Here is a 15,156-nt window from a genome sequence, read left to right as displayed (position 1 = left end):
GGGCCAGCGCTGTCCGAAGACACTTCCGGGTCACGTGGCCAGCGTGACAAAGCTACATCTGGCGAGCCAGAGCTGCACACGGAAACGCTGTTTACCTTCCCGCTGGTAAGCGGTCCCTATTTATCTACTTGCACCCGGAGGTGCTTTCGAACTGCTAGGTTGGCAGGCGCTGGGACCGAGCAGCGGGAGCGCACCCCGCCGCAGGGATTCGAACCACCGACCTTTTGATCGGCAAGTCCTAGGCACTGAGGCTTTAACCCACAGCGCCACCTGTGTCCCTTTCATGTGCAAAATACACTCCATTAAATGTTTTGCAAAAATCCCACATACTGGACAACATACAAAAATGTGTATATTAGGAGACATTAACACAAAGATGCATCTGATTGTTCATCTGGACTTCTTTTCTTAAAAAAAAAAACAATAACACATATGTATCTTTTCCACAAACAGGAGCACAAACAAGATTGGATCCATTGAAAAGAGAGAGAGACTGCAATTGACATTGCTGTGTGGAGTGTTCTGTTTAGTATTCCAGTCAGTTATGCCATCCTCCAGGATAGTCCATTCCATTCCCACCCAGTTTCCATCACCTGCCCTGCCCACATCATTGGTCAGCATTCCATGGCTACAGAGCACATTCAGTCTCCATTCAGCTATTCTGGGTTTTCTTTAATGATCAGGGCGGGGGAAGCTGATTGTAATGCCATCAGCTCCTGTTTCAGGTTCCAGGACAGAACACCAGTAAATATTAACTTAACTTTAAATACTAAATCTGGTAAGACACAAACCTGCCTACCTAACCTAGCACAAAGGATTGATAGTGTTCCTGTGGGTGGAGACTAATTTATGAGCTGGGCGGACTGGTGAAACATGAAGATGGGAGTAGTAAATTGTTGGCTTGAGGGGAATTTGTGAGGGTAAGCCCAATGGAACATTTGTCCTTCTAAACCATTTGGCTTATAAACCAAAATAAATTTCAGGCAGTAGGTAATAGGTTACCAGGGCCTATAGAAAGGCGTGAGCCTTGTGGAAAACATTTTGATCCCACTGTTGGGGAGGTTAGCTATTTTATAGCAAATTCAATCAAGAAGTTTAAGTGCCCACTCATTTTTAATTGTTAAATAGGACAGAGCTGGAGATAAGTGATTATCAGAAAAATATTTTAGCTTAAATCTTATTTATTGATGCATAATTAAAATGGGGCAAAACCTACCTGAGATAGAAAACATCAGCAGTTATTCCAAATAGTCTACAGTGAAGCAATTAAAAGGCACTGTGGAGTTGATGCTTTTTACCATGTCACTTTTGACTGTCAATCTGCCATTATTCAAATGATATACAGTTGTTTTAAAAAGTAAAACAAATTGGGATAAATTATTAAAATGGCATTAACAATACAAAATATGTTTATTTTAATCCTTTGGATTTTAGTTTTATTTATGTGCCCCAAAATATCACAAAAACAGTTCCTGCCTCACACACTTTCCCAATTAAATTTGTGCCATTTTTAAATTTTAACATAAACATTTTCATTAGTCATATTGCAAAACACTGCATGACTGATGCTTCTGTGTATCAAACCATTCCAGGAGTCAGAAATCTGAGCATGGTAGAGGTACCCTAAATGACCCCATAGATCTTAGCAACATGGCTTGGAATGACACAGTTTTCCAAGTGTAAGAAGAAGAAAACACATTTATTATACTTGTGATCAAATGCTTAGCAATTTTGTTTTTCTGTACTTCTGCTTTATTCCTACCTAGCACAGAATGCAGAACATTCACCTTTTCCATCTTATCCTTAAATTAATCACCATACAATTCATTTTCTTAAAGAAACAAATGTTTCGATCTGTTGTGCTTTTTCACAGAAAAAAATCATTTCCTGTTTCAGATTATTCTTGTTACAGTCAAAAGGATTAGCTACTTACTTGATACTTCCACTGAAAGGGTTACACAGTATACCGGTAATGTCTTATTCAGTCCAGATGGCTTTTCAGACATCTTCTTGAAAAAGACTTTTATCCAGAAAAGCAAATCCTGCGTTAAATCTTTTTCATTTAAAAAGGGGGGTTGGGTGAAACTTCATATTAAGATCCCAGCAGTTCTCTTTCAGTTTGGCTCTTGTAAAATCCTAGAACATGTCTGAACATAAGGTCAACTTTGTGGCTTTTCCATCGTGCCACTGTCTGTAATCTTGGATCCCGGTAATCACAAGTGCAGCTACGTCAGCTGTAAAGCACACTGTTTACCATTCACCAGCTTGTGCAATGTGCTGCAATGAGAAGTGTGTTAAAGGTTGACTATTACATTCTTCAAATGTTTTGATTAGTCATGTTGCTGTGGTTTCTGCCTGAGGACTGTATGCAATGTAAGTTTTGAAAGTGCACTGTATTTGAAAACATCAGTCTAGTCTTTATATAGCCATTTCTGCTCAACTTCCACTTTCAGACATAACTAACAGCATCTTTCAGACAGGATCTTTTTCAGCTTAAAAAAGAATCTATAATCAAGCAAACGTTCTATAGATGTAGCCTCCTCAAGCTTGTGAGTCCAGCAGACAGGAAGTGAACTCCCTGCTTAAACTTCCTGCTTGTGCCGGGCTAAGAGCTGAAGTGATGAGGAAGGCGTCAACTTTGACTCCAGCCAATCAGGAATTGCAAGAGGATGACATGCAATCATTCTGTGAATGCAGACCCACACTTATTCTAGGATGACTAACACTTTTTCTGTAGTACAGCTTGGCTTCCCTAACCACAATAGCTGTGCATGCCCTGTGGAACTTTTGACTTAGGGTTTTTGACAATTTCAAAAACAGTTTTCAAAGTGGTATTTAGCTGTAGTTTGGTGAAGGGGGGTGAGTCAGTCCCTGTACTTGGCAACAGAGAGCTGGTCAAAGGGAGAACAGAAACTCTTTGTTAGAACAACACCACTTTCTACCAGTCAATGTTTCCAAGCATGATTCAAAGCACTGGTTATCATGCCCCGCAAAGCCTTATATGACTTCGTTTAAGTTTGTGGGACATTAGCAGCCAAACCTAACAAATGCATATTATTGCTAGTTAACATGAGAAGGGGCCTAGTCCACAGAGTTATATTGCTAGTAGGCAGATACTCAGACCATTGAAGTACAATTGGTAGGGAGGGCTCTATATGATGTCATTTCCCCTCCTCTCCTAGAGAGGAAGAAGCATTTGGAATTCTTATTCTTCTCTCTTTTCCTTTGACTGGCATTGGTACAGACATGCTTCCGCTTGCTCCAACTTTATGCACATTCCTGAAGCTGGTTATGCGCGCTCTCTCTCTCTCCCTGTGTATTTGCTGCTGCCTTTGTTGTAAGCCAATGCATGGTTATCATCCCAGCAAATGTCCATTTATTTAAGGAATTGCTTCTTATAAGAGCAATTATGTGTGACTGGCATTTACTGATCTATATGTGGTATTTCTCAAAAGCACAATTTGATGAACATTGTGTTCTCATTATATTGAGGACGCTGATAAAGTATGTTGAAATTCATTGCCAACCAGGCTATGTAGGATCACAACACTGAAGGCTTTCTGAAAATATCTGGAGACGACTTCTTTTTTGCAGGCTGTATCTCAAAGGAAGACTTAGTTTGCAAGTCTGGTTTATTTTGTTGGTGTTGGCTATAGTAATCTGAGTGTCTACTTGTTTTATTATTTGTTAGCAGTATTTTCTTTTGTTTTTTTCTGTGTTTTATTGGAAAGTTTTGTATGTTATGTGCTTATTTTTAACTCAAATGTTCACTAACTTAGGGGAAACATTATGAAAATCAGGGTGCACATTTATTAATAAAAATTTATTAAGGTTTCAAACAGCATTTCAATAAATGCTAAAAACAAGATTTTGGGATACAAAGCCTTTTCCAGTCTCTTATCATTCTTGTATCACCAGTCTGTTGATTTCTAGGAAGTCTGCACTGTGAACATTGTGAGTTGATATCCATGAGAACATACTGTACATATGTTAATCTGGTCCTGCTCTTTCTTCTGTCTCTGAATTAAGGCCCTTCACATGGTCACTGTTTTCAAAGGTGCTCTCTGTAAGGGTCAACCTAGATATGACATGAATTGCATGGATGCAACAAGGTTTTTGTTGCTGTAGTATAAATAGCAACCTCTTGAGTGCAGGGTTGGGCAAGTGAAGTTTATTCCTGCCTCTTTATTCGTGCTACAGCCTGATCAAAGCCGCCTCTCTGCACCTGCTGTTTGCTATTCCCTTCTGCAGTACTGTGCAAGAATCATTATGTAGCACATTGAACAAACAAAAGTAGTGAATATCAGAAAGAAAGCTCCCACCACAAATAGCAACAAGAAAGGAAATTCCGAATAAACATCTGGAATAACTTTTTGAGAGTAAGAGCTGTTTGACAGTGGAACAGTCTCCTTCGGGAGTTTGTGGACTCTCCTCCTTTAGTGGTTTTTAAGCAGAGGTTGGATGGTCATCTGTCTTGGATAGCTGAAGTTCCTACATTGCAGGGGGTTGAACTAGATGACCCTTGGGTCATCTCTACAACTCTACAATGCTATGCTTCTATGATCCTACTATGATTTCACAGTTCTTTAAACAATTGAAAAATTAATGCAGCAAGGAAAGCAATTCAACATTCATAAATCTGATTATAATCAAATATAGTTGTTGAACATAGAACATTGTAAAGTTTAAAAAATATAAATTCATAATTTGTACTTGTTGTTAATATACTGTGGTACCTCGGGTTAAGTACTTAATTTGTTCCGGAGGTCTGTACTTAACCTGAAACTGTACTTAACATGAAGCACCACTTTAGCTAATGGGGCCTCCTGCTGCCGCCGCGCTGCTGGAGCACGATTTCTGTTCTCATCCTGAAGCAAAGTTCTTAACCTGAAGCACTATTTCTGGTTTAGCAGAGTCTGTAACCTGAAGCGTATGCAACCTGAAGCGTATGTAACCCAAGGTACCACTGTATTAATATTATATTTCACTATATTAAATATATTTCTGTTTACGAAACTGTCTTGACATTGTTTCCCTTCTCAAAACCTAAGGAGTTCAACAAAATTTAAGGCTTAATTATTCAACTTCTGGCACTTTTGGTATCTGGAAAGTTAAATCAAATACTTCCCTTTAAAATAAATTAAGGAATTATCTCCTTATCTCTGTTGCCTCCCTGTGGACCAGCTATATCACTACAAGAAGAAAACAAAGTGGAAAAATGTAGTGCAGGAATATCCCATAAGGTAGTCAGTGTGACAAACCTACTTTGTCAACTGATTGAAGCAATGGCCTGCCTTTGAAGTTAATGGGTTCAGACTAAATTGGGTACATGGTGAAAGACTCATGTGATGTTTTTACCACGTCTCACTTCCAGTGCAATGACATTTTGCCATACCACTGCCCGCCCACTTAATCATGTGGAACCTGACACATAACCTTCCACTTAGGCTCAGCTAGGCTGGGCTCATTCAAATCTACATAACCCCCACACTGAATGCTGAAAATTTTTCGTAGGGAGTTTTTTAAAAAGTTCACAAATTATTCAAAAAATGTGAAGAACTGGATTTAAGATTTTAGAAATGAGGAACAAAATCCCTACCCATAGGCCTATGCCCTGAGTTCTGACAAGAAGTACATTGACAGTTCTACAAACCATTGTTTATTACAGTACTTTATGTCTTCCCAGAAAGTCATACGTATTACTGTGATGTCTGGGCACTTCCTTATTCTTTATAATCAACTTATATCTGGCCTATTTCATGCATCTTAAAATCAGTTGTTTTCATGTCTCTATATCAAAGAAGACATTAGATTATAGCAGAGGCAGGCATGATTGAGGCTTGTTGGATCTAGTTTGTTTTTGTTTTGTTTTTTTACTCAAAGTCCAATATCCTCAGTCTCTAGTTACAAAATCCAGTACACAGCCATGTTCCGTTCTCGTGGGCACCATTTCCAAATATAAAAGCTTTCTGTAGTCATTATCCTCACTACTAGCAAAGCAAAGCAGAGCAGAAAATTAATATTCTGCATTTTGCTGTTTCAATAAGCCTGAATCACAGATGGAGATTTTAGAAAAATGAAGAGATTTGTGTCAAGTGGATTACTACCAGCATGGGTTATTACATCAACTAGTAAAGAAAGTAACTGATTTTGCTGGGGGGGGGGAAATGACAATTATGAATGCATAAAAACAAAGAAAGCACAGTATTTGAAAGACATTCATTCCTGGACTTTTAGAATGGGTGTGGGGCTCAAGCTTGGTTCTTCCATAAAGTTCTAATCATGAACACCAAATGTAATTTATCACACTATTCAAGATAATATACACAATTTTTGTTCCCTCTTTTTAAAGTAGGGGCAGAGGTCAAGTAGGCATTTGGAGAATTATGTTGCAAACATATGTTCCATGTGAAGTCTCAAGTTCAGAGTTAGATATCAACCTCAGAGCATATCCTAACATGTTTATAGGTGTGAAAAGCTATGGAAGGATTGGGTGAGATTTTGAACCTGAAATGTCAGCCTTGGTTCACATTTGCAGATATCTTTGTAACACAGATTAAAACACATAAAATATGTTCATGACCAGCCTGGCATTTACCAGCAGCACTGCTGGAAGAGAGGGACAACTGACATTATCACCCCAGTTCTGCACATAGCTGTCAACTTTTCCCTTTTCTTGCAAGGAATCCTATTTGGAACAAGGGAATTTCCCTTTAAAAAAGGGAAACGTTGACACCTATGGTTCTGCATTCTGGGGAGCAGCTAAGAAGTGTTAATGATTTTATGATGGTAATGCCCCTTCTTCTGAATATTCGCACTTGCCTTCCAATGCCATAACTCTCCTGCCCATCACCACTGAGATCCCACCCCCACCCATACCACTTCCCTTCCTCCCAGGCACCTAACTCCAAGGGTCTCAAGGGCCAGGTCATAATGGTTTTGATGATATTCCACAGTTACAGCCAGATGTTATTTCACTTCAGTAGCGAGATTCACCCTATTAAGTACCTCAGCTACCTTACCTTCTAATAAGGTACAGATGATCTAGATAACGCTCCCACCCCAAAAGCCACCTCAGTAGATACCCACCAACAAACCACAATTCAGTCCCTACTGTAGGGCCTACATATATAAAACACAAAATGCAAAAATCTAGCAGCATTACGTTGTTATAAGTGCATTAGTAAAGCACCATTCATACACCATTTAGCACAAGCATATACCGTACTTACCGTATTTTATGTGCTTTGTTTTTTTCTTATCTTTTCTACTAGTAATTGACTGGAATTATATATACAGTATATATATCATGCATATACTTTTTAATTTCCATAGTATTCATCAATAGTATACCAAATCAATTGCATATATTTGCATATATTTTTCTTTAGGGGGGAGGTGGGGGAGATCTTAATCTGAGCAGTCCCTGCCTCCTTAACTAAAAGCTTCTTTCAGCTGGGAATATTCGCCATCTTCAAACTCCTCAAATCCTGTGTGGAAATATGCTTAGCATGAACACTCTCTTAACCAATTGGCATGGGAGCCATTTACATATTGAATGAGACTATGATATGTCTGGCATTTATCACTTCAATCTGCTTCCTGCATCCATGCTGGTGTTAAATGATTAGAGCTAATAGCACAGAGGCATTCTCAGAGATGCACTGGCATAATTCAAGAGGAACAGATGGGAGGTCTGGTGTTTCTCAGGAGGTCCAGGCAGCTCCCTCTCAAACATGCAGCTTTTCACAGGATGCCAGAATGTTCTTGCTGTGCCTTAGCTAATTTTGGAGAAAAACAGTTAAAAAAAAAAGCCAAGCTCAATTTAGCTTTAGGTAGTAAACTGACTGATAGGTGTTCATAAATAAATATAAATGCAAAGAACCAAACATTTTGCTATTAAAGAGAATTTTAAGGGACAAACAGAAGAGAAAATGAGAGAAGTGGAGCGAACGGATGTGCTAGTTTCCATGCAGTAAAAAGTAATGGTGACTTTTTGAGTTGGTTGTTAATTGCCTTACTAAATCTTCCTCCCTCAGTCAGGCTGAAAGTGTCACGTTGTACAGTTACAACAGTCCTTTATAGTTCTGTTATTGGTAAAGTAGGTGGTCTTAAAACATGTCGTTTAATCTATTAAAGAAATTATTCCACTTCAGCTCTAATTTGCTGCTGTTAATAGTCATGTGCACTCACATTTTTGGTGCAAGCAAATCAAAAGCAGTGAAAAAGAATTGGGACTACAATGGCCTAAATTTTTAAAATATACTTGTATGAGTGGCCAAAGAAGAAAGCAACTTGCAAAATTAAACAAACCACACACACATACAAACAAACAAATGAAAACCAACCACTCAAATCCCACCAGGATTATACTTTTAGCATCAATAATTAACTTTAGGCACAAGCCTTAAAAAAGCATTGATCGGAAAGAAGAAAATGGTACCTTGCTTTGGGAGTCAAGAAATACACAAACTTGTACAATCACTGAAATAAACTAAAAGGAAACCCTTTTTTGTAACCTGTAATTAAATAAATACTTAATTGGACTTAAAAATGAAAAATTTCATTCCACTTCTAATATATTTACTGCATAGAAATTCTCCCCCCCCCCATATGTGAAAACTAATGCAGATCCCACACGTTCTAAATATAACAATGAATTGTTTGTTATAATTATGTCTCTTGATAACTGAACCAACATCCTGTAGTTAACATCTATGGCAACTCATTAGGAGGGATGAGCAAGCACAGCAAAATAAAGGCAGGAAGTTGCTTTTTAACTTCAGTGGTTACATAAAATGTGCCAGTTGTTTATACTTGACTTTATGCTGCACTTAATTTTTAAGAGGTGGCATGGCAGTTTTCTAAATTCCCTGGAACTGAGATGGTATCTTCTTCCTAAATGCATTCAGTATAATTACCTATACCCTAGAACCAGCTTAACTAAATCACTTTCCTGTCTTCTCCTGTAGGCTCACATAAATTTACAAAATATGAATGAAAACTACTTGTAATAAAGATTCCGGATAAAACACTTCTTCATAAACTACAGAACTTGCTCCCACAGGAGGCAGTGATAGATAACAACTTGGATGGCTTTAAAAGTCCCAATGGTTTTGTTCTACACCCTCTGTCAGAATCACAGAATTGTAAAGTTGGATCACCTAGTCCAACCCCCCTGCAATGCAGGAATCTTTTGCCCAACGTGGGGCTCAAACCCACCACCCTGAGATTAAGTGTCTCATGCTCTGCTTCTGAATACCAGCTGCTGGAAATTGCAAGTTGTGCGCTGTGGTCTAAACCACAGAGCCTAGGGCTTGCCAATCAGAAGGTCGGCGGTTCGAATCCCCACGACGGGGTGAGCTCCTGTTGCTCGGTCCCTGCTCCTGCCAGTCTAGCAGTTTGAAATCATGCCAGTGCAAGTAAATAAGTAGGCAGGAAAGTAAACGGCACTTCCATGCGCTGCTCTGGTTCGCCAGAAGCGGCTTACTCATGCTGGCCACATGACCCGGAAGCTGTATGCCAGCTCCTTCAGCCAATAAAGCGAGATGAGCACCGCAACCTCAGAGTTGTCCGCGACTGGACCTAATGGTCAGGGGTCCCTTTACCTTTACCTTTAGTCCTGTCATTGCAAGTTTCTCACAGGCATCTGGTTGGCTATTGTGAGGAACAAGATACGGGATTAGATGTGCCATTGGCCTGATTCAGTGGGTTTTTCTCGTGCTAATATACTTTTGCTCCAATTTAGTGATTGAAAAGAGGCTTTCATCTCCTGGGTATTTCTTATGCAAAAAAGAATGTTCTGCATGTAGATGCCATTTCTGGATTTTCCCATTCAGCATTTTCTGAGCTGCCTCTGCAGTTCCTGCTCTTGGACAGAGACTACAAATAAGACTCGCAGCTACGACAGCACAAGTCATGATGTGGGAGAGGAGTTCTAAATCATTTTTTTATTATTATTACATACATGCCTCAAATAATTTCTTATCAATCCTTAATTCTGCTCTAATATGTTGCACTGTTACCAAGAACAAAGTGTATCATCTGTGAACATCAATTGGATATAGGGATCTGCTGGTTTCTTGTGTATGTTGAGAAGGACTGTGCCTTTTGGATCTTGAAAACCTATGCCAGAAGAATATGAGGTCTTCAAAAGGTGGTGGTGGTAAGGAGATAATGGATGGTGTTAAACAAGTGAAGCAACTTTATTAAATAAATACCTGTTGATAAATCTATCAGAGGGAGACAGGCGGACACCCTGAGACCTCTGCTTCCTCTGGACCATCTTCCTCCCACAGCACAGACCCATCAAAAACCTGTAAGAAGGACCAGGACAGGCAGGTGAAGACCTCAAATTGCCTGCTCCAGGTGGTCTGGTTTTGTTTTAAAAACAGGGTTTTTAATGCAGCCATGGCGTTTTATGAACACTGAGAGCTGCTTTGAGAACACTAGAAAAGAGGGGTGCCAATCTGTAAATGAATGAAATATCCATGTTTAGGTATACTATACTAACTCTGAACAACGTGCTGAGAACAGTTGTTCCCTTTATGCTCTACTTGTAAAAGACTGCTGTACATCCACTTCTTACAAGTTCACAGTTACACCACCAATAGCCATGATTGACAGATTTCAAAGCCTACAGAAAGTTCTACCAAGATGTTCAAAATATGGTACACTTCTATTGAAGAATACTTCCTTAGTAACATTTTAATTCTAAATAAAGCACACATATCCACACTTAGCTTTCCTCCGCTCTTTCCAGGCACAGTCCGCAATTTAAAGCTCTGTGTCTGAGCACCCTTTTTTTCTCTCCTTTCCCTGTGGAAACCTGCTCTTTAAAGCTCAATAGGAGCAAACTTCAATGGAAAACAAGGATTGATGTTTGCTCCCATTCAGCTTTAAAGAGTGGGTTTTCATGCCAGGGTATCCCAAATGTGGGAAGGAACAGAAGTAATAGTTTAAGAGACCAACGTGTTTAAAAATGTACTTAAGACAAGGGTTGTAGTTTAAAAAAAAATAAAATCAGGTTTTATTAATAAAATAGCAAGCACACCAATTTAAGTGAAGAAAATTAGCTTTATGTAAATTAGAAAAATGATTTGTTAGAATTTTGTTCAAATGGTCAATTCTGTACAATTTACAATTTTATATACAAAATGTATAGCAAAATACAGTACACATTCCTGAGTCTCAGTTCTATGGATGATATTTTTTATTTTTCTACTAATTATTAGATGGAAATACTGTAATTATCCTAGCATTTGGTTTATATCAGATAATACTGGCACAAAAAGGCAATGGTTGCCAATACAATTCTTAAAACAATTAATAGCTTACGCTATTAGTATAGACTTCTATACTAAAATACAATCCACTGCTAAGATGTAACGTTTTGTTTATTCCAATGACTCATTTGCAACTGAATACAATACAAGCCCACTTTAACAAATCTCCCTTTGATTCCTATGCATCTGAGTCGATACATCAAATTTGCCCATGGGGAGATCATCAAATGATCATGATAGAGAATGAGGTATCTTATGCAGAAAAACTGTGCATCAGAGCAGTTTTCATATTCTGAACAAAATATGAACGCTTTAACCACCTCTTTAGCATGATGAATTTAAGAAGATATTTCCTGCCTAGGTGGAATTTTGTGGATAGTATAAGGTATGTTCAATCATAAGTATATGTGCTTAACTTTGGAAATGTAAATCCTTCAGATAATAAGTGGAGCTTCATTACAGTCATGAGAACTTAAAGTCCCCAATAGTACTTCATGTGTGGATTTAAGATACTCGGAAGTAATTTTACACACTTTTATGGACTATTATTATTTTATTTTTATTTATTAAATTTGTATGTTGCCCTCCATTCAAAGATCCCAAGGCAGTTCACAAGAGAGCAAGAGAACATCCAATATTTTTACTTAATGATGTCATTTGCTAAATTAGCAGCTGGAACATGTTACAGCATTGCAAGGAATTTATGAATTAAAATTACAGTTCAACTGTGATTGCCGTATTAGTATTTTTAACAACTACTGCGGCTTAGTGTTGAATAGTATCCCAGATTTATGTATTTGAGCCTAGTCAAACGATTTTCCAAACCTGGAGCCCTGGTGGCAACAGCTGCCCCCTGAATTAACACTCCACCTTGAGCTAACCACATTTTTGTGCCATTAATCCTAGTGCAAGATATAATTTTTCCTGTTTATGGTCAAAGATGCACATTTACTATACTCCATGGGAGCTAAACGTGAACACGTACTCAGTAATTCATTAGTATTTTTGCTGAAGCAGCTCTCAATGCTTAACCTGCAAACTGCTTTTAAAAATGACAAGTGGTTGTTGTTTTTTTAAAACGTTGACAGTTCCACACTGGGAACTGCTAAACAAAATAATGAGGATAATAAAAAGCAATATAGGGGGGCACGGATGGTTCTGTTACATTGTGCATTGACAAATTGGACATGATTTCCTTTGATGTATTTGTGCTAATATCAAAGTGTGAAATAAATAAGCATGTCAAGGTTCCTACATATTCTAATAAAATCTTCATTAGGTTAGAATGCTGCAGAGTGGCGAGAGAGAATTTAAAGAAGCTAGTAGCATGGTAAAAATAATGATATAAAGTCTGCACACTGATTGAGCAGGAGAAACCCTCTTCTGGATTGGGAACTGTGAATGCACAGCCTATGGGTTTCTCATGTCCACATACAGCAGTAATGGCTGTGAATGTAGTTCCTACTACTGACTGAGTCAGTAGGTAGGCAGGCACATGCATGCACATCTCTGGAATTGGGTTATAATGTGCTGATTTTCAAAGTTTAGCAGATGAAATTAAAATAAAAACCCTACTTCATTATAAAGACAGCTAGAAATGAAAAGGGACAGTTTGCCATCTTTGATCAAAGTGCTTCGGATTTAAAACATTATTCACAGAAAGTTGGTCTTTAGCTGAATACTTTTCCCGGGATTCTTGGAATGCCTAGGTGCTGCCTTGTCCTTGATGCTTTCCTGATTGCCCTTCACGGCCGATTCAAGCCTCGCCTTCATTGGCGGAGATGAAGCCATTAGTTTTTTAAAGACCAAGGAATATTGTGGACCAATCTGCATCAGGTACTGTAAAGCAAACTCATGAAGACTCCTTGCTGAACTTGTAGCTGACCCTAGGGCATTCTCGTCCAAAAGAAAGGAAATAAGGATAGGGAGAAAGCAAGCCACTAGCTGAGTTCCTGTGAAAAATTAAAAACAAATGATTAATACCACTAAACATCATTTAGGCTGCAGTTCAAAACATAAAAGCAAACCCCACTAAACCCAGCAGGATTTACTTCTAAGTAACCATGCAGTGGATTGCACTGTTAAAATCATTGTTGCAACTAGTTATTCAGGGCTTTTTCCCCCTTCCAGGGACCAATCTCAATGTGGGAGCATGGGTGGGTTTTGAATTTAAGCCCTCGGAAGGGGTTAACTAGTGGCTTTACTGTGACAGAAGAGCCTTTACTTCTCCCTGCCTGTAGCAAGTACCCTTCCAGCTGCTTGCCACCTGACCTTCCCACCTTTTCTTAGTGGCACTCTGAGGCCAAATATCTGGAATCATGCAGAGAATTCCTCCAAAGAGTATTTATATACAAAGAGATTGCCAACTATGGAAAAAGGTAAATGCAAAGTTATTAATGGCATTTTAAAACCCAAGTGATACAATAAAATGTATTCTTGACTCTGGCTATAGTCTACAGGCTACTAAACCTAGCATATGTGATTTACACTGACATTTCGCTGACTGGGCGGTTTACCTCCTCTTGCATTGTACTGTGCCACTATTTGGTTTGCTTTGTTACTCGTAAGTTTTGTGCTTTTTCATTTTCATAAGTGTACTTGTTTTAACTGCAACATTTTGCAGCCCTTAAGTTGCAAATAATAAATAAAATACAGATAATAATCATGTCACAGACTTTTAATGGAACGGAGCTGGTTAAAAACACAACAGCAAAAACAGATAATTCTAAGTTAGCCCCATCTATTCCTAATTGTTTTCCTCTGCAAAAGGGAAGGCCATTGTTAATTAGCTGATATATTAACAGCAGCAACACAAAGTTTAAAAACCACACTTTTAATTAGGCTTAATGAATGTGTGCATTTCTCTCTACTAAACAATATCAGCAGGGAGTTCAGCAGTCATGGAACATACTGTCAGTCGTATTGCAGTCCTAGATGTGACATTCAGGTTGCTGGAAAAGAAGCTGGAATCCAGAATGTCCAAGATATGTCGGGAGGAAGAATTTGGATTTGTTAGACTCTGGGTCATGTTTTGGGGGCAAGCTGGGTCTATATAAAATGGAAGGGTCTCACATGTACAGCAATGGAGCCACACCACTCCTTGCTCTTGACATCAAAAAAGGTGAGCAGCTTTTAAACTGGCTCTTGGGGGGAAAACAGATAGCTGGAGAACATCCATTTTGGAATGAAACTATGAAGAAAAGGATGAAAATATTTCTGATCATCCAAGTGGGGACAGGGTAGATCAAAGCACTGAGTGTACAGTAGGATAGACTAGCTGATATGACACAGCAAATCACCAGTTTGGCACCATCTGCTTAAGGTGCACATTCTCTACATAGCACAGCCTCTAGAAGGGTTATTGTGTTCAGAAGGTTTTTCCATCACTGCATGCATTTGCTAGATTAAGCAATAATTTAAAGAATACTTTTAGAAGTAGTCTCCAAGTGATGAAATGTTAACAGATTAGCACTGTCATGAGTCCTCAGCATGTTGTCACAACTGAAATTACATTAACAGAGACATATTTTAATTAGCAACTGATTCCAGATGTCAATCTATTTTGCCCTACAAAAGATACTTACGATGTTCCTCCTCAGCGAGAGCTATAACAGCAGCCACGACTTTTATCCCTTCCTGAATAACCTGAAGTTCAGCAGAATTCTCAGGCTTGACTTTCTCCGTTTCCTGCAGTTTGCAAACAATTGATGATGCCAATGAATGAATGTAAGGATATGAGATAGTTCGATTTGGATACTGGAAAATGGTAAGGAGAAGCTGGTAGCATTTAAGTTGCACCTAAAAAGAAAAAGGGAAATTCCAAGTTAAAACACAAAAATGTAGTATTGGAGAGCACTGCTGAACTGCATTT

At 38.7% G+C, this 15,156-nt stretch overlaps 2 protein-coding genes and 1 long non-coding RNA gene across 15 annotated transcripts in view; 1 reads left to right on the top strand and 2 right to left on the bottom strand.

The window, feature by feature from the left end:
* Positions 1 to 2,494, bottom strand: part of HECTD1 (HECT domain E3 ubiquitin protein ligase 1) — a 68,763-nt gene extending 66,269 nt beyond the window's left edge. For 3 of the 11 annotated variants that reach the window (XM_081888635.1, XM_081888637.1, XM_081888640.1), the window contains exon 1: positions 1,934 to 2,492. The gene's annotated coding sequence lies outside the window, so the exon portion shown is untranslated. Of the gene's footprint in view, positions 1 to 1,933 lie in introns of all 11 variants that reach the window. The other 8 variants (XM_081888634.1, XM_081888639.1, XM_081888645.1 and 5 more) reach the window with 6 other exon arrangements.
* The window catches only part of LOC309357131, a 33,378-nt gene that overhangs the window by 7,147 nt on the left and 11,075 nt on the right, over positions 1 to 15,156 (top strand). The gene's annotated exons all lie outside the window — the stretch shown is intronic.
* HEATR5A (HEAT repeat containing 5A) overlaps positions 11,057 to 15,156 on the bottom strand; it is a 59,522-nt gene continuing 55,422 nt past the window's right edge. For all 3 annotated transcript variants that reach the window (XM_081888777.1, XM_081888778.1, XM_081888779.1), the window contains 2 exons: positions 14,870 to 15,083; positions 11,057 to 13,237 (listed from right to left, as the gene is read on the bottom strand). In XM_081888777.1, the coding sequence (XP_081744903.1) occupies positions 12,939 to 13,237; positions 14,870 to 15,083 (513 nt within the window). In that variant the 3' untranslated portion in view covers positions 11,057 to 12,938. The remainder of the gene's footprint in view (positions 13,238 to 14,869; positions 15,084 to 15,156) is intronic.

The sequence above is a fragment of the Podarcis melisellensis genome (genome assembly GCF_964234715.1).
Source record: "Podarcis melisellensis genome assembly, chromosome: 1".
Classification (NCBI taxonomy): Eukaryota; Metazoa; Chordata; class Lepidosauria; order Squamata; family Lacertidae; genus Podarcis; species Podarcis melisellensis.
The sequence above is the reverse complement of the archived record's forward strand: the minus strand, read 5'-3'. Positions and strand labels throughout refer to the sequence as shown.